This window comes from Carassius gibelio, chromosome B17, assembly GCF_023724105.1.
Source record: "Carassius gibelio isolate Cgi1373 ecotype wild population from Czech Republic chromosome B17, carGib1.2-hapl.c, whole genome shotgun sequence".
Classification (NCBI taxonomy): Eukaryota; Metazoa; Chordata; class Actinopteri; order Cypriniformes; family Cyprinidae; genus Carassius; species Carassius gibelio.
The window spans coordinates 23,983,746-24,002,829 of NC_068412.1; the positions used below are offsets into that span (position 1 = coordinate 23,983,746).

Consider the following 19,084-nt stretch of genomic DNA (forward strand, 5'->3'; position numbering starts at 1 on the left):
AGGTCCTTGTAAACACACACACACACACACACACACACACACACAAGTTAAGCTGTAAATTAAAAAGATTATTGGAGTACATTTGGCAAGAAAATAATATTTTAGACTTTCTATATACGTCAAAGTTTCACATTTAATTCAGTGTGTTACTTGCCGTTTCTTTGCAATTATTTGTGAAATTTAATAGCAATTTCTGAGTATTAAACTACTTTTTTTTTCAGTGCACTGTAAAAGTTATGTTTTTGAGGTTGTAAATAAAAAGATTATTGAAAGTAATAATATAAATTATTGGAGCACGTTTTACAAGAAAACATTTTGAGGTTTTCTCAATCTCAATTTTAATATATGTTTCTTGCTGTTTGTTTGCATTATTTTTTAATTTACTAGCAATTTCTGAGTCAAAACTGTTTTTGCAATATTTTTTCAGTGCAGTTTAAGTTGATGAATGCAAAAAATTAAAAAATTAAAAATAAATTGCAGTAAGCCCCGGTGACTCAAACAGTAAAACCCTTGCTGCTGACAAGGTCATATACCCAGGTAAACCAAAAACATTGTACTTTGTTCCTTGAATGCTTGAATGCAATGAAAGTTGCTTTGGACTAATGCATCTGTTTGTGATGCTGCCTGCCAAAATTGGCCCTGATATATCAGTCCAGGCCATTTTTTTTCATGACAGGAAAAGGAAAGTACGCCTACAGCTGGCATGTTTGGGTGGCGATGTAGTTTTTCTCTTGGCTTGTGGAGTAACTCTGGTTCGGCAGATAATCCACGTCCTTGAAGAACAATGATTTACAAGATGACCTGTGCATCCATGGCACCGTAGAGACAAGGCTAGAAGAAAATGCTCGCCAATGAGAAAGCCATTGCTCTTGTTCCTTATCTGACACGTCATCCATTATTAATGGAATACTGAATTAGGTTGGCTCAGGAGAGATAGTAATGGAGAGAGAGATGGAGAGAAAGCACGTCGATGATACTGACATCATATACAGTGTAACTGGATCTCTAATTTCTTGTTTATCACCTGAAAGATATGCAGTTTCCATTATACTTTAAGAGATAAATCATGTTATTGTCCTCCTTAAAGACCATGCAAGCTCACGTCTGTTGGATGTTTTAAGAATTAATATTTTAGGTTGCCATGTTCTTATAATTGCATTTTTAAGATGAAATACATAGTTATGTTGTGTATTTAAAGGAATTATGTCTTTTTGTGATCCTTGTAAAGATTTCAAGCACAATATATAGATAAAATAAATAAAATAACAATATTTAGTTTTTATATTATATTATATTATATTATATTATATTATATTATATTATATTATATTATACAAAGGACACTAAAGAGTAAGAAGCACGCTATTCTGAACAGCACATTTCATTGACGTGCTTGGACAAGGTCATTTGTGACCTTCAAATTTAATTGTTACTATTAGTAAATGTCAAGTTACAACAAGAGTGCTTTAAATAACTAACAAGTACTGTTGTTCTCTCCAGGGTTCGAAGAGATGTACAGCAGCCCTTCAGATACAGGTCACAGATGAATATATAACTTCACTGGTTCATTACAACTGAGTCGAGGTGTTCGAACTATGCACTCTGTGATGCCACACTTGGGAGTGTGTGATTATTTTTACTCCAACATCTGACAAATGTTTCATTATATTGTGTTAGATGGTGACAGATCCACAAATGACGTGCTCACAATTATTTTCAGCTGGCGTTCACTGCACTCACAAAAGAACAAAATAAAAGCGTAATTTATTTTTCATGCACTGCACTCCATGCTATGTTTTATGGACATGAAACATTAAATATCTGGTGAGGCATGAAGCAAATATAGTTCTGAACCCTCTGCCCACGGTACATTGACATCAGTCTGCAAAGCACGTCATGGGCTTGACCTCAGAGTCCTCACACATTATAAAATCGCAATGACAAACTTCGCTGAAGGCTTCTGGGTTGCTTTTACATTTAGATTAATTTGTGTAGAGTCGTTTACACATACTATTTGTCATGAATGTGTGACCTCATGCTGTCACTTTATCTTCATGTAGTTTTGTAAGCTTTGAGTTATTAAGATTTTCTTAAGAAATGTTATTTTTTCCACCTTAAGATATGTGGCTCTTTCTAAACATAACTGGCACTCGAGGAGGCTTGACAATTTCTTTTGAGGCATTGCTTTTCTAGTGTGATAGTGAAAGTGTGAGACATGGCAGTCTGAGGTATCCTCACTGTGATTCTTTTAGAACATGATTCTTTTATAACAGCTTTTATAGAAAGAACTTTAATAAAAAAAGAGCTGTAAAGGATGACGCAGGGAGTGGGAATCTTAATACCATATGTAGTGCATATAGGCTGACCTGTTTCCACTGTAATAGATGTGTCTCTTTTCTTGCCATGCAGCATGTATGCAAATTTTAACATGCTTTTGAGTTCACCCAGATTCAGAGTGATATAAATTTTGATGATTTTGATTCATCGATGACTTTGAATCAGTTGATTCAGTTCACCAAAGAGTTTGTTCAGACTTGTTTGCCGTTTAATTCGGTGAATCCCTCTGTATGTTACATCATTACAATAGTAGGTTGCAAAGAGTAACTTTAGCAAATGAATATTATGAATGAGTCTTTTCAATAGCATCTATTCTTTCACAAGCAAAATATCATATTGGGCAGACTGAGCCTCATAAGTGAAGCTTTTGTTTTAATTTACACGTCTATGGACATAATTCTGCTAAACATGGTGAAATATAATTTTTTCTCTTATATGCGGTAGCCCACACTAGCTTTTATCGCTGCACAAATGTATTGGCTAAAAAGCTCCGCTTATTACCAACTGACCAATCAAGGATGGATATTAAATTTGCATAACCAATCATTGTTAGAGATTTCAGTACTGCATTAGAGCATCACCTAATAGGCTACATGTTAGATTAAGAAAACAGGTCAAAGATAAACTTTTTAAATTCAGGCAAAATGTTGATGAAATACAACTGAATATGTAATAAATATATATCTGCCACAATGAAAGTTGAGGTTCAACTACTCTGCATATGTGATTATGTGTTAGATAGACCGGGAGCTCTCCATTTATGTGTATATAAATGTTGATATAGGTCAGATTTGGTTTGCTATATTAAATATACTGTTGGTGATTAGAGATATTCTAATGCTTTATTTTTTCATTCAGACTATACTTAGATATCATGGAGATATGTATATGGGAGAATAATTATCAGTAGGCTACATATATGAACATAAAACATGCTCCAATCATTTTAGGTTCGATTGGAGCAGGTTTTTTTTTTTTTTTTTACTTTTTTTTAATATTATTGTAACTTATGTTAGCTTATGTTAGCCTTTCCAAAATGACCTCCTTTGTTTATTTATGATTTTATAAAATATCTAAATACTAACAAACATAATAGTGTACATTTTACACTATGTCTCGGTCACCATATATGCCATTTTAAGAATCCCATGCATCAATCCCAAATCAGATCTGGAGTTTATTCAAAATATTATAGAATCAAACAGTATGGCATTTTAGAAACACAATAGAGCTGTTGATAGTTAATTCATTTCTAAATTAGAAAAACAAATGAGAGACATTAGAACACAATAATAAAAGCAAGAAGTCACAAGTGTGCCACAGATCAGCAGGCTTTCAGCTTCAGCTCTATATAAATGTGGTTCTATAGTTAATCTAATTTCTTATAATAGAAAAGAGAATAAGTGAATTACTCATGTTTTCTCTGGACCTCTCACCACTGGAGTGCAGAAAGATAGATAGATAGAGCAGCCAGGGAGAAGATGGAGTATCAGAGGTCCGCTGCCTTTTGCAGTTGGCGTAAGATGAAATGGCTAATGACAGGGAGCACCGGCAGCAGTTCCAGCAGATTTCTGCCACTATATTTACATGACTTGATGCCAACTTACACTTGATTAAAGTAACATTGCATGGACTGGTGGTCATGTAATTCTGGCACCATCCAACCAGGAAAAAAAAGTGACTCTTTTTGTCTCTAGCTCAACTGGCACAGTGCGAGCAATGCAAAGGTCATGGCTTTGGTTCGCAGATAACAGATAAAATGACTAATTTGAAAGCATTGTAAGCAGTTTCAGAAAGAAATGTTAAATGCATAAAAGAAACACAATCTACAGTCTGTTTAAAAGACATTCTGTAGTGCTAAAGTGGTAGATTTTGACAAAATCTCTGATTGGTCCCTATGTTGATCAACAGTGGGCAGATTAAGTGTTTTCTGTGCCAGGAGATGAGGAATATAAGGGAAACATGCCAGTGCCCGGATGCCAAGATGATGCTTCAGCCTACATGACACACTTGTGTCCAATGCTTTGAGATAAACTAGATTATAAAAGCATCTTTATATGTTTGTGCTTGAGTTTCAGTAAAAAGAATAAATGATCTCAAGGTTCATGAGACACACTGGCTTTTATGAAAGCAACCAAGACCCCGATACAGATGGATGTGACATATGTATAATTTCAGTGAATACTCTTTAAAATGACCCTGTGGTCAGTCTAGAAAGAGCATTTGTCTTTGAAGTCAACATTAAAAGGTGCTCATGACCGTTTTACTTATGTGCTTAGATGTATTTTTAGAAGATATGTAGGATGGTACTTTACTTTATCCATTGCATTTAGAAAATAAATCATTGTTCACCAATGGGTCCTCTGCAGTGAATGGGTGCCGTCAAAATGAGAGTCCAAACAGTTTATAAAAACACTACAATAGTCCACAAGCACTCCAACAATTGCTTTTCACTCCACAAGATGTTAATTTATGAACTGGAATCATGTGGATTATCATTATGATGTTTTTATCAGCTGTTTGCACTCATTCTTTGGCACCCATTCACTGCAGAGGATCCATTGGTGAGCAAGTGAAGTGGTAATGCTAAATTTCTCTTGGAAACTCTTGGATGGGCTGAGAGTAAATTTTCAGCAATTCCTTTTCATTTCCTGCATTATTTTTAGAAGTAGCAATGAATTCATAAAGTAATTCTCAGTACACATCTTCTATGCCTATCATTTTTCTATCATTTTTAGCTTTGAGTAACCTGAGTCCTTGAATTGATGAGTCAGTTCCTGAGAATGAGTCTAGATATATTGACTGCCATGCAATACTCGGTCGATTATTGATTTCAAATGGAAATAAAATAAAATGCAGAGACGTACATGCAATGCACTTATGAATTCTGTTTGTTCATTAAACAATATATTATTTAACTTTTTTGTGCATTTCTGTACCATATCTGTCTGGATTGCTCGCTTTGGTGTGTCTTCTTTGGCATAGCCTAAAACAAAGCATTTTCCCTCTCCTTTCCAGCCTTCAAGAGCTACACTTCCCATTCAGAGGCGAACACCTCATCCCTCCAACAGCCATGGCAGACGAGGCCGACATGCGCAATGAGCTGACAGACATGCAGGCCAGAGCTGATCAGCTGGGCGATGAGGTAAGTACACCTATAACATGCATGGGAGATGAACGTCTAAAAATAAACCCTAAATACGACAGCTTGTGTTTATAATTAGACATGTCCCAGCGTGAAGGAGAATGAACACACCATGACTTCCAGACGTGCAGTAGAAGACAGAACCACTCTAAAGAGCATCTCTGAATTAATAAATTCACTTGAGAAAAATGAAGCAGCTCTATATTAAGACTTCTCATCTATTTGTCATGGAGCGGTGGAGGATGCTTGGATATCTCCAGGCAGAAGCAGTGGTGATGAGTGAGAGGTTCTCCACTTATTTCAGACAGAAACAGCCTCCCTCACAGCGCCTGCCCAGTGGGGGTTCTGCACTGGCTTTGATAGACCTCTAATCACACAGATCTCCTGCTGAACAATCAGAACTTTGACACACAACTGCATGTGGGAGGGGTAACAAATGGGAACAAAATGGTTTTATTTTATATTCAGTACTGGAAACGGGCTTCCATAGTCTATAGAATGTGCTATTTGAAAAAAACAAAAATAGTTGTCATTTGTTATGTGTGGTGACATGCCACAACTGATATATTTTAAGTTACGTAAATGTGAAAATAGACTAAAATTGGAGAACCTCGCATTCACAATATATGCACACTGATAACCAGGCTTCTAAAATTGTCTGGTCAGTTTGAAGCATTCACAAACAAGCCAGGATGCTTACAAAAGTAAACAAAGATTTTCCAGAGGCGTTTTCAACATTTTCTCTCAATTAAATAGCATTGATAAACAAGCTAATCATTGTGTAATATAAAAATGTACTTGCCAGCTAGTTGACTGTTTGTCTTGACAACTTGTCAGTGCATTAAATTGGCACATGAGACAATATTTGCACACACAAAAATGACACTATTCACCTTCATTATAGTTTCACAATGATGAGGTGGTGCATGCTTCCACATGATCTATGGTATGACTTGGTAATAGCTCTCTAAAAAGAAAATCATGATCTCAATAATGATCTTTAATCCTAGCCTGCTATTGAGTCATATTTCTTCAGCTCAGATATATACACTGGATTGGAATGGGAGAGCTTTAAATATTCATGAGTGGATAATGCTATCTTGAGCTTTCTTTGAAGGAACAGGAAGGAAAGGAGGGGGAACAGAAATGGCTGTACATTCAGCTCAGTCTGAACTTGGCAGCCATTAGTAACATGCTGCCGGAACTGACATTATGAACATTATGGCCTCGTGCCAACTGTGGTGCTCGACACATAGCGTTCAAATGACAACACAAAGAACCTGACAACAAGCAGGAACATATTAGCTGTTGAGTGCATTGTGAGTAATAAGAAGTGTATTTTTCTTTTTACAGTCTTTGGAAAGTACTCGCCGCATGCTGCAGCTGGTCGAAGAGGTAAGATATCGATTTAACTCAGTAAACAGCAGAAAACCATCATGCTGTTCTGTCAACATATTCAGTTACATATCGCATATTGAGGATACAGATATAGACTGAAGTCATATACCTGCAAATGATACACTGTGATCACTAGGAGGAATTCTTGCTCATCGGTTTGGCTGTATATGAAAAGCCGTATTTACACAGAGTTCGGTGCACTGCTTGTTTTCATGGCCCGCTGAAGGTCAGAAATGGAGACGGTGAAATAGCACTGAATTTCCGCTCTGTGATAAAAATCAATAATGATTTCAGAGAAACTCCATCTATATGTGTTACTGATAGGGCAGCGGCGAGACAAAGGAGAGAAAACGAGTCTTTCTAGTGTCTAATAGAGATCAAACACTCTTGACCACACGTGGAGATGAAGGATGGTGTTGAGAAAAAATGGTGTTTGCTTTGGCATTATAAAGATTAGAAACCTACATTTTAGTTTTAGTATGATAGCGAGTATAAATCATATTGTTTATTTATTTATTTATTTTCTTTGTTTTATTAAATGTTTTCTTCACCAAGGTTACATTTACATGATCAGAAAAGCAATGTATAATCGTAATTGTTTTTTACTCCAGTCTTCATTGTCACATGATCCTTCAAAAACCATTCTAATGTGCTGATTTGGAGATCAACAAAATATTTTTTTACATTAATTAGTTATTTAAAAATAGTTTTTTTTTTTTTTTTTGCAGCAAAGTTAAAATAATTACTGTGTTTAAAATCCATTTAATGCATCTTTTCTGAAAAAAAAAAACATATTAATTTCTTATATATATATTTAAAAAAAAATAAAGACCCCAACTTTTGAATGGTATTGTTAGTATATTATGAAAGTTCCATTTGGGTTATTGCAGCCAAGATGCATAATATTTTTGGATTTCTATATCTTAATGATTCTTAAAAAAATAGGATCAGTACCCAGTTTTGTGAATTACATCTCGAAGTTGGTGATACAAAGTTATGAACAAATCATTCTCCCGCTTCATTTTTGCCATTGCTGGAAGAAAATCGCACACTTGGGCTGCTAATGAACTTCAAAGGTTAGCGGTGCTGAACAAATATAATGTTCCCATCAGGTTTACAGTTTCCATTATGCCATATGTCACTTTGATTAAATGCTGAGCAAATGCACATACCTATCATTATTAGTATAAAATATTTTGACATTTTGATATATTAAGCTGATAAGTGGGAATATTTTACTAAATTAAGTATTAATATTTGTTTTTCATTACATATAAAGATTCCTGTAGGTACTTGGTGCTGTGATAACAAACCTCAGCAGTGCTCAATCATCTAGTTAAAATACTAAGGTGATGTGGGATTCGAAATAAGATAATCAGCTGTTCTATTTAGGTCAATAGAACCTGCACGTGCCTCAGAGAACTACTCACTATATTGCACACACACATGCTTTCATACCTTCAGAGTTCAATCCAGTGCTCTGTTTACGATTCTGGGTTAATTTTAGCTCCATACTGTATGCCACCTCATTGCCTTCTTATAATTACCTGCCAAGTGAATAAAGCACTCTTGAATTTCAATAGTTGTAATAATGCTGTGCGCTAATCTGTCCTCTGCTGAAAAGCTATTTTATTCCCTACTGTGCTTTTCTCATCTTATACCTGCGTGAATCTCTTTTCTGTTCACCTGTAGGCTTCTCTCACTTGTTTATTTCCTCTTTTCTCTTGCTTTTCCATTCTTGATGGATTAGAGTAAAGATGCTGGTATCAGAACTTTGGTTATGCTGGATGAACAGGGAGGTAAGTTACGGCGAAAAACTCATGGAATCATTTAATGAGTTCATGCAGTATTTGCTTATTTTAACTTAACTGCCTATAGGCTACTCATTAAAGAAATGATCTGAAACAATTATAAACGTCAGGCAGTCATGTCAAAAGTGAAGCTTTGAGAGTCATGTGAAGAGGTAAATTGAACGATCGATGTTGCTGGTAATGACAAACAGCTTTCCTCTTCACCAGATGAAATATATCTGTACAATCCCTGGGGCGAAAGACTTTCCAGTTAACACTCAATGCTATTTTAGGATAATTAGACAAACAAACAGCTTAGACATTTATATATCAAAAAAGTAAAACTATAATTGATTTATCTATAGTAATAACATAACAACGACAAATTAAGCCTTTATAATGCTTGAGGCTTTATACGGTTGTATGTGGATAATAAGAAATTTTGAGTTCCTTTCCACATGGAAGAGAATGTTTAATTAGTCTGTCAAAACAACACAGTCCTTCTTCTCGTTGTGTTAAATTATGGATGTTGTGTTTCTCAGACTGCCTCAGGACAATCCATTTCTTACTTTAAATGATCTTGCTACCTTTCTTGCCTCCAGTTTTAGAGCAGAACAACAGCATGTCTCGTAAAGCTGTGCTCTGATTGCTGGATGTAATAGTCTCCTAGAGCTCAGAAGACTTCCAGTTAGAAGTCCACTTCAGGAGACATATAAAGAGACTTATATGGAATGTACCTTATTTAACTAAAGAACTACATAAAGTCAGTTGTCTAACTCAAGGGCACAGCAACGGTAGCTCATTAAACATATTTTCAGCACTTCAAACCAACAACCTCTGGGTATCAGCCTACAGTGTTAACTGTCCCAAAATGCATGGTACTCCATCTGTTTTATTTGCAGATAGAATATGTCATGACATAAACATTAACCAAGCACAAATTGTAATGTTTGAAATAAGCTTAATTGTCAGGAGTGGGGTTCGAACCCATAAGGACATACATCCATTAAATCTAAAGTCCAAAACCTTAACCACTCAGCCATCCTGGTTGTTTTGTGAGGTGGTATCTGAAGTGACTGCTCCTGTAATATGGTTGCAAAGGCCTGTTTTCTGTCAATTTATGTTAGAATAGACATTAACTACCAAAAGTAGGGTTTTACCCCCCAGAACATTTGTTAATTAGAGCTTATGCCCTACACCGTAACCACTCAGTCATCCTGGTGACTTTGTGAAAGTCAAACCCTCTTTATTCCTTTTAGAAGTACTGCATAATCAGTTTTAAGAAGCTGGTATAATGACACATACAACTGCATTACTGTTCTACTTAAAATTTACATTTATTTACCAGGAGTGGGGATCGAACCCACGAGGACATTAATCCATTGGATCTTAAGTCCAACGCCTTAACCACTCGGCCATCCTGGTTGCTTTCTTTTGTTGTAGTTGTAGAAATTATAGAATGTTTTCATAACAGAATTGACATTTTCTAGGTTTGTACCCACAAGGACATTTGTCCATTGAATCTCAAGTCTGACGCCTTAATCAGCAAATCCTCGTGACAAATCCCGCTTTATTAGTTTTAGAAGAACTTCATAATAAATTTTGACAAACCAGTTTGTTGGTAACAACCACATACAGCTGCATTACTGTTCTACATAAATTGTACATTTATTTAGCAGGAGTGGGGCTCAAACACAAGAACCTTTGTCCACTGGGTCATAAGTCCATTGCTTTAACCACTTGGCCACTTACTTCAATGTCATAAATTCAGATATTGATGATAATCAGAATAATTTCAGAATCCCTGTCATGACAGACAAATTGACCTACCTGCTCTCATGTTGAGTACCATTTGCAGAAAATTAAATTGATATAGAAATAATTCTGCTACAGGGAAGGGGGATTTAAACCCACAAGGACATTTGTCTACTGGATCTTAAATCCAACACCTTAACCACTCTGCCATCCTGGTTAGTAGTTTGGAAAGGCACTCAAATAGCTCAGTGGATGCAATGCACACTAGGTCAGTCCTGGTGTTATTCTACTCAAGATGCAAAAAAGTGATGATATGCTTCATATCACTGTCAACCAATGATGAGACGAGTCCCCCACCATCTCTTTCTTGCCTCCTTCCCCCTCTTTCTTCAGTCACGCGGCTCTTGCTCATGAGATTAGCAGTATAACCCAATTAGCCATTTGGCTTGTTGTCGGTAAATGGTGGAAACCTCACACTAGACCCTGTCAGTTGTACTTAAAATAGCATAAAGAATAAAAGTAGAATAAAACATTTAGTTCAGCTTTTATGCTAAATTAAGGACAGATGAACAGACACTTGAATCATTGTATCATATTTGCTCATTTTTATAAACTTGTAACATCTGTTGTGCTCCCCCAGGGATTTTACAGTTTTCTAAAGCCCTACAGGAATGCGTATCCCTTCAGTCTGTTGTTCATTTCAGTTCATAAAGGATCAACCATGAAATTCTTCAGTTTACTTCCCTTTACCACGCAATAACTTATATTTCTGCTCCAAATTTTCTTTTGCTTTTTATTTCTGTTCTGTTTCTGATCATCTTTTTTCTTTCTCGGCATTTGCTAACGATGTTCACACATTCATAATCATCCTGACTGTTTCTTTTTTCAGTTTAGCTCAGACAGTGGTGGCTCAGTTACAGTGAGCAAGTGCCCAGTGATGCCAAGCATGCATGCCAACAACCACTGGATTCCCTAAAGGCTCAGAAGAGCATCCCTGTTACAAAATATTAGCATATGCTTTTTGATTTTAAAGGGATAGTTTACCCAAAAATAAAGTCACTCTTATGTTGTTCTGAACCTGAACCTTCTTCCACTGATTGATTATAATGTCTTATACAGTGCTGATTTTAGAGCTTGACAGCTCAAGTCTTTCCCCTTTCAATTTTATTTTTACTTTCAAAAATAAAGGTTACAAAAGGGGGTTTCCACAGCGATGCCACAGAAGAACAAGTTTTGGTTCTTCTTCTTCTTCTTTAAAAAAAGTGTGGAAAAAAAGTGTTTTCCTAGAATGAAGAATATAAAAAAAAATCTAAAGGACCTTTTATGGAATGGAAAGGTTCTTCATGAAACTATAGATGAAAAAAATATTTTTTGTGTGTGTTTTGTGGAGGACAAAGAACTTGTGTTGGTTTGGGACGATGTAAACGACGATTTTTAATTTTGGGTGAACTATTTATTTAATTATTGCTGTAATTGATCCATATTGTCATTTGAGCATGTATTAAACAGTTAAATGCATGTGGGTTGAAAAGTCTTTTTTTATTTGCATATGTGCTCTACGTCTCATTGCCCATGTTCTTGGCATGACCTAACCTACCTAGCCACCCACTGCATCATTCAAATGTCTCACGTTTTGAGTTGATGTGTTTCTGGACAACTTAGATGTCATCTGTCATCATCGTTTGTCTGCAAGAATGCAAAGTCTCATTTCATTACTGTCACCCCTTTGTCCTGACCAGAACAACTCGAGCGTGTTGAAGATGGCATGAACCATATCAACAAAGACATGACGGAAGCTGAGAAAAGTTTAAAAGATGTAGGCAAATGCTGTGGACTTGTATGTCCCTGCGACAAGTAGGTACTGGTGAAGCGTCCAAGGCTCTCACCTGTCTGCTGCTGTCTGACTGTCTCTTGTCACTGTGAATGTTTAAGCCTCTCTCTTTCTTTTTGTCCCTCTTTCCCTCCTTGCCTTCCCTTTCTCTTTCTCTCCTTGTTGCTTTTCCGCACTCTTTATTTCTTTTGGGGGCGTAATTGACTAATGTTTAAATCAGAGCAACTGGAGCGCATCGAAGAGGGAATGGATCAGATCAATAAGGACATGAAAGAAGCAGAAAAGAATTTGACGGATCTAGGAAATCTCTGTGGTCTATGTCCATGTCCATGTAACAAGTAGGTGATGCCTGTCGCCTGCCTGCCTGCTTGCCTGCCTGAACCCGACAAATAGGAAAAAATGCACGTGGCCAGTTTGCACGCTCGCTCTTGCTCGCTCTGTAGCTGCCATTTCCCCCCACTGCACTCTGCCTGGACTACTTCTCAGTGCATGGGGATGGTATTAGAGCTAAGTCCGTCTGCGGTGCCACTGTTTAACCCATAGTTATAGTTGTAGGCCCTACACTCTGCCGGCTGAATGCGCAAATATGCTGGGCTCTATGCTTCACTGATCCGTTGGTCAAGGACTGTTGTTCGTAAATGTTAAGTGCCTGCTTAATATGCATGTGCTACTTTTTGAAATGCAAGCATTACACACTGCATGAACGAACTTTGTGGACCGCAGATTAGAAATTCACGCTTTATTTACTTGAGGCTGGCAGAGCTGGTTTCCTGAAAGGCAAAGCATGTCACTGCATTGGGGTAACATGGTGGTCTGTGTAACTGATTATAGTACAGCTGATTGATAAATTTGTGCTATTCATACCTTAAAGGTGCACTAAGTCATTTAGTTCTAGTCTACGAAATTTGATTGGTTAAGTGGCACTCCAAGAATGAGCATAAACTGTCCATCAGCAGTGGGACATTTCTTTGTTTGTATCCTCAATGTTCGTGTGTTACACAGACAATCAGACAGTGAGGATTTTTCAGTGACTCCATCTGCTGGTTATTTGTTCAGTGATTCATTCATAGGCACTGATGTACTCTTGAAACAAGAGACTACCAATGTGTGAGTCACTGTATGATTTTTTATGGATTTGTTCAAAAATACTGATTCATTTAGGGACAATAAAATGACTCTCTTTGAGTGAGTCACTTCATTTAAAAAAAAAACAATTCATTGATTCGTTCAGGAAGGAAACAATTGACCGAAAGTGAGTCAGTGAATCATTTTCTCAACAGATTTGTTCAAAATCACGGATTCATTCAGGAACAAAACAAGAGACTCTCTGTCATTGAGTCACTGAATCATTTACTGAAATGGTTTAAGAGTCACTGAATTGTTGGTTCATAAAAAATAAAAAAATGATTCATCCAGGAACTAAACTAGGGACTGCTTTTGAGTAAGTCCTTGAATCATTTAGCTAAGTAACTAATTAACTTAGCAACCAATCCGTTCAAAAACACTGATTTAATCAGAAAAGAAGAAACTGACTAGCAATATCAGAAAGCCACTGCTGATGCAGAAAACAACAGTATGAGCTTGCAGAACTGTATGGCTTCAAATATGGCTCGTCCAATCAGAATTTAGTGTAGGAACTTCTTATTTTTTTAAATGGCATACAAAGATTATTTGAATAAATGATTAAATGTTGACATGGTTATATACTTTGTATAGGAAGATAAGTTAATGAAGTAATGCTTTATTTAGGAATAGACGGTCACTGTTTAACATATTTGCTCATTATGGGTGGATTCAATCTTCACTGGGAATTTTGTAATCAACTTTAAAATGATTTGTTATTTAAAAGGAAAAAATGACTTTGTGTACCCTTAAACCTCGTAAATGTACAAGCTCATTCAATCAAGTTTTCAACAGTATCAAAGTGGGCACAGACATTGGTTCTTATTATTCTCTGTTTCATGAGTTGCAAATATTATGCTAATAATATTCTGTGTGACCAACTCTTGCATAATGGCGCAAGCACTGCATAAATACTCATGTGAGCAACTGTCACTGGCTGAAAAGTGTTGAACCGTCATCAACTGTAATGCAGGCCATCGTCAAACGCCAGTTGTTTGATCAAGTATTTATGAATATTAACTATTGGGTAGATGCTTATTCCTTTTATGTATTTGGGGTTGAAGTAATCAAAATGTAACGGAGCAAAACAGTAAATTGCTTTATTTTTTTTTTTTTACTTTCAAAGTCAACATGAAAGGAACGCGTGTGTAATGAATATCCAGTGGGAAAATGTTGAGTGGGAGCTTGATTTTATGCATCAGAAATTGATTAGGTTGGGAAACTGGTCTTTTTATGACAGGTGACTTGATTAGAGGGCTTGTAAGCCGAAAAGAAATGTCATTTCAAGGGTGATGCAAGTTATTACATTTAATGAAAGATGATTTATCATGCACAGTACTACAAGAACGTGTATTAAGAAGGTAAACAAGGTCAATTTTGATTTCATGTTGACTTTAAAGCATGCGCAGATGAATGTAAAGGAGATTTTGACTAACCTTAGTACTTTTATTAATGTTTCTTTTTAAAAACACGCACCTGTGTCCATAAGGATTAAGGTCATGGTTGAGTCTCACTGCCTCTGGTCAGAGCTTTTAATATCAGCTCCTGTAGTCACAATGGCAGTGGCATAAGGCGATGAGTACCATAAAATATCCATATACTGTAGAAACAGCCCTATCTTACATAAAAGGTTGAAATGAAAGGGGATAGCTTATAGGAAATCACCTGCATTGCTTAGAGAGTTGCTGTGAGCTTTGTTCAGACAAGCAGAAAAATAATCTTATTTTTTAGGTACGTTTGTATCTGGACCTCAAACCTGTTAAAAACCAGTTTTGAAAAGCCCCATTCAAATCACAGTCATATATTGTTTCAATTCAGATTTTAAAATGTGTTTAGTACACATGAGTACCAAAAGAGCTGAAGGAAAACTTTCCAAAAAAATATGGGGATGTCGTTGTGGGTAAACGTTTTTGGGCCCTGTGAGGGGGAATTACTAAGGTCCATTATGGTACAGCCTTCTCAAAGAACCTGTGGGAGGGTGGGCTCACCAATAAAAAATACATATATGCTGGTCCTCTTGAATTTTTGCAACATTTCTCAGTTTAGTGTTAGAAATTCTCTTGAGATAATGTAACAGTTAAAGGGATCATTCACACCAGCATGAATGTTATGTCATACTCACCCTCATGTTGTTTCAAACCTGTATGAGTTTCCATCTGTGGAACACACACAAAAAAAAAAACTGTTTCTATTCATTTTAAATCAGTGGCAGTATTATTTATGTACTGTTATAGTATGTATTACAATATATTTGATTAGCTTTTATTTATTTATCTAATTTTAAGTTTTAGTCTTTTTTTTTTTATTAAGCTTTAATTTATTTTCATGTCAGTTTTTATTTTAGTACTTAAACTTATTACTTATAATAATTTATATATAATAATTTTATATATATTATATATTTGATTTTCATATAAGCCTTTCATTAGTATTTATTTTTAATTTTGCCTTTATTTTTTTTAAAGATTATTAAGGCGAGACACTGCAGGTGAATAGGGCAAAAAAAAAAAAAATAGTTATCACCTTACTTACCCAGTTGATTGATTGCATTGATTATTGCAAAAAAAAAAAATTGTATTACAGGTTTTCAAATATGTTATGTTTAAATATGCAAATGAGGCATTATTTAATGAAATATGTGCTAATTTGCATAAATGTCTTGTACAAAAATCTGAACACTAGATGAAGTCAGTTTCAAAATTCTAATTTCAATCAATTTTTTTGGACATATTAAAGTCAAATGTTTTTACAGAGGGAATTCTGGTTATCTTTTTTTGTCACTCAGTAATTCAGAAAATACTTTGAACAGCCAGAAAACAAACATCTTTTGGATGTTTTCCTTCCACTAGTTTGAAAAAGCACTTTATGAAAAACCAAAATCTCAAAATTGACAGGTGCTTGAGGAAACAGTGTTTTTGCCTGCAGTGTCTCATCTTAATTATTTATTTTTGTTTTTTGAACAATAACAGCAGTTATATGGACAAAAAAATTCTTATGTGTTCCACTGAAGACAGAAGTTTGAAATTACATGAGGATGAGTAAATGGTGGCAGAATAAAAAAAAAAAATGGTATGTCTTTAAGTTACTATTGTGACTGTTACATACTGGATATTGACTATCTGAACAAGCAGGCCCGATTTCATCACTTACAGAATCACTTACTAAAGATTGCATTTGAAAACAAAGTCTTAGACCTTTACTGTATGCTAACTGCTGTATGATAACATGCTGTATCTAAATGTTTAATCGAACAGACTTTAGACATTTGGAATGTTCTCACTGAGAACATGTTACTTCTGAATGCTTCTCTTTGTCTCTTCACCTTGATAATTGTTGTGAACCTCCTCTAATTAACTGTCACATCTCCATCAGTGTCTATGTAATTGTCTGTCACACCCCACTGTACGTGACATGTGTACGTTAGTTCCAGGAAAGTGTTGTTCATTTATTCATGAGCACCTTTAATGCATGTAATTCCATAACATGCAGTTAATCCTGACAACCGTTTCCTGTCTTAAGTGTTCTCTATCTGCATGTAGTTCCTGTCAGTGCATGTTTAGTGCTTTATAGTGGTACTGAACACTGTTCGTCTTCTCACACTGTCCTTCTCACTTCCTGTGGTTGTTCAGGCTGAAAGGTGGTGGCCAGTCATGGGGTAATAACCAGGATGGGGTGGTGTCCAGCCAGCCGGCCCGTGTGGTTGATGAACGTGAGCAGATGGCCATCAGCGGAGGATTCATCCGCAGGTCAGTTACTTAGGAGAGATTACTGCAAATACAGAAGAGTTCAGTGGACTTTGGTGAGTAGACTTTTGAGGTTGTCCTTTTCTTATATTTTGACAAATTATATAAATTTTAAATTTTACTTTATAACCTTGTTGTTAACCAACATCATGAATTTGATTCCAACTGGGAAAAATGTATACCAATGTATGTAGTCTGTTGTCACACCAGTTTTTAGTATGGAAATGCATAATAATAACAACAATCATATATAATTATAATATTTAATTATTTAAAATGTATTATTATATTTTAATTCATTAATTTAATGTGACGAAATACTCAGATATTATTTAAATTGTAAAGTAATACATCAGATAATATTTGTTGTACTGCCTTATATATTAAGTCTTACTGTCTTATATAATATATTAAAATTCATTAAGACTTCTTTGCATTGCAAAATAATTTTCAAGACAATTAAGCAAATCACTAGTTTGTAGTATGCTACAGTAATGCAAAACTGTATTATTATTATTATTGTTATTATTGTTATTATTATTATTATTAATGGTAATGTTGGTAAAATCTTGTTCATTAATGTAATCCAAAAATAATTATATATTTTTAAATTGTAACATATAATTGTATTAATTACTGTATCAGTGTGATATGTAGTGTACACTGTAAAATGATTTTTAAAGTTGTAAATAAAACAAAGATTATTGCAGAGTATTTGATTTAAGAAGATACTTTTTCATTTTTTTTCTACCTCAGATTTTCTCATTTAATTCAATACAGACTTGTCATTATTTATGAAATTTACTATCAGCTTCTGAGAATTCTCAGGTTTATTTTAGGTACAATGCAAGAAAAAAAATGAAACTAAAGAGTTTTAGAGAAGATGAAAGCAGCAGAAATATTTCGAAATATTTGGTATCAAAATAAAATCGTGATATAAATTCTTGGTGTTTACTATTGCTATTTGTTGCTATGGTTACAGGCATCACCTGCCAATTAGAGCAGTGTATTGACTTCAGTTACCTGCTAGTACAGACATTTTTCGATCATTAGCTCTTGTCTGCTGTTGTGTGGACAGATCAATTTGAGCGACATGTTAAATACCCTTGTCAGTTCCAAACTCTGACTGTATGAGCGAAAGCTAATTATGCTGCGGTTGTTTTCATCTGTCTAGTGTATTAGCAGTAAGTACACCGTGCTTCACTTGTCAGTTATTGTCTGTTGAAGACGAATGTCCGCTCTGTGCCAGACTGTAGCTTCAGGCACGTCAGGAATGGTCATGAAACCACTGAGCTGTTGTTGGTCTGCTGTCTCAAAATATCCCGTCAGTCCGCAAACAAAATGAAATGTTTAGCTAGAGTCCATATACAACTTAATTGTTTTAGACAGTTGTTCTAGTCATTCTCGTGTAGACAGATCCTTGGCTTAGGTAATGTGAGTAAACAGATTCGCCCACTGTATTATCACGTGCTTAATGTCCTTTTTCTGTCCTGAAAACCTTTCAGACTATGGATGCATGTTTCCGCAACAGAATAAAAAAAATTTAAGAGCTAACTGTGACATTTTATCTCACAATTCGGACCTTATATCATGCAATTAAAAAAATAAAAAAATAAATAAAAACTTGGAATTGTGCGATAAAATGTCACTATTTTTTTCTCATTACTGAGTTTAATTAACTCAGTTCTAAAACAATTCTGAGATAACATAAAAAAAAACATCATAATTGCATAGTATAAAGCATAAAATAAAAAGTCAAAAATACCTTCTTCTTTTTCTATCTATGACACGGCTTCCATATTGGACAGATTAGGATTACTATGAAATCAAATATTACTTTTATTACTTTTTATTACGTTTGTGATTCATTAGTGCATGTTAGTTCATGGGGAAAAAAAGGGTTTTAAAATCTTTTCCTGTCTATTTCATGATGCTTTATTTCACGTTATGGAAGTAAAATGGG

At 35.3% G+C, this 19,084-nt stretch overlaps 1 protein-coding gene and 1 non-coding gene across 3 annotated transcripts in view; one reads left to right on the forward strand and one right to left on the reverse strand.

The window, feature by feature from the left end:
* snap25b (synaptosome associated protein 25b) overlaps nt 1-19,084 on the forward strand; it is a 33,585-nt gene that overhangs the window by 12,206 nt on the left and 2,295 nt on the right. Inside the window, exons 2-6 of one of the 2 annotated variants that reach the window (XM_052579725.1) lie at nt 5,356-5,482; nt 6,836-6,877; nt 8,631-8,679; nt 12,165-12,279; nt 17,008-17,124. In XM_052579725.1, the coding sequence (XP_052435685.1) occupies nt 5,411-5,482; nt 6,836-6,877; nt 8,631-8,679; nt 12,165-12,279; nt 17,008-17,124 (395 nt within the window). In that variant the 5' untranslated portion in view covers nt 5,356-5,410. Of the gene's footprint in view, nt 1-5,355; nt 5,483-6,835; nt 6,878-8,630; nt 8,680-12,164; nt 12,280-12,476; nt 12,595-17,007; nt 17,125-19,084 lie in introns of both variants that reach the window. The other variant, XM_052579724.1, reaches the window with a different exon arrangement.
* trnal-uaa (transfer RNA leucine (anticodon UAA)) lies at nt 10,013-10,095 on the reverse strand. The gene has a single exon. It is a non-coding gene; the product is annotated as a tRNA-Leu (tRNA).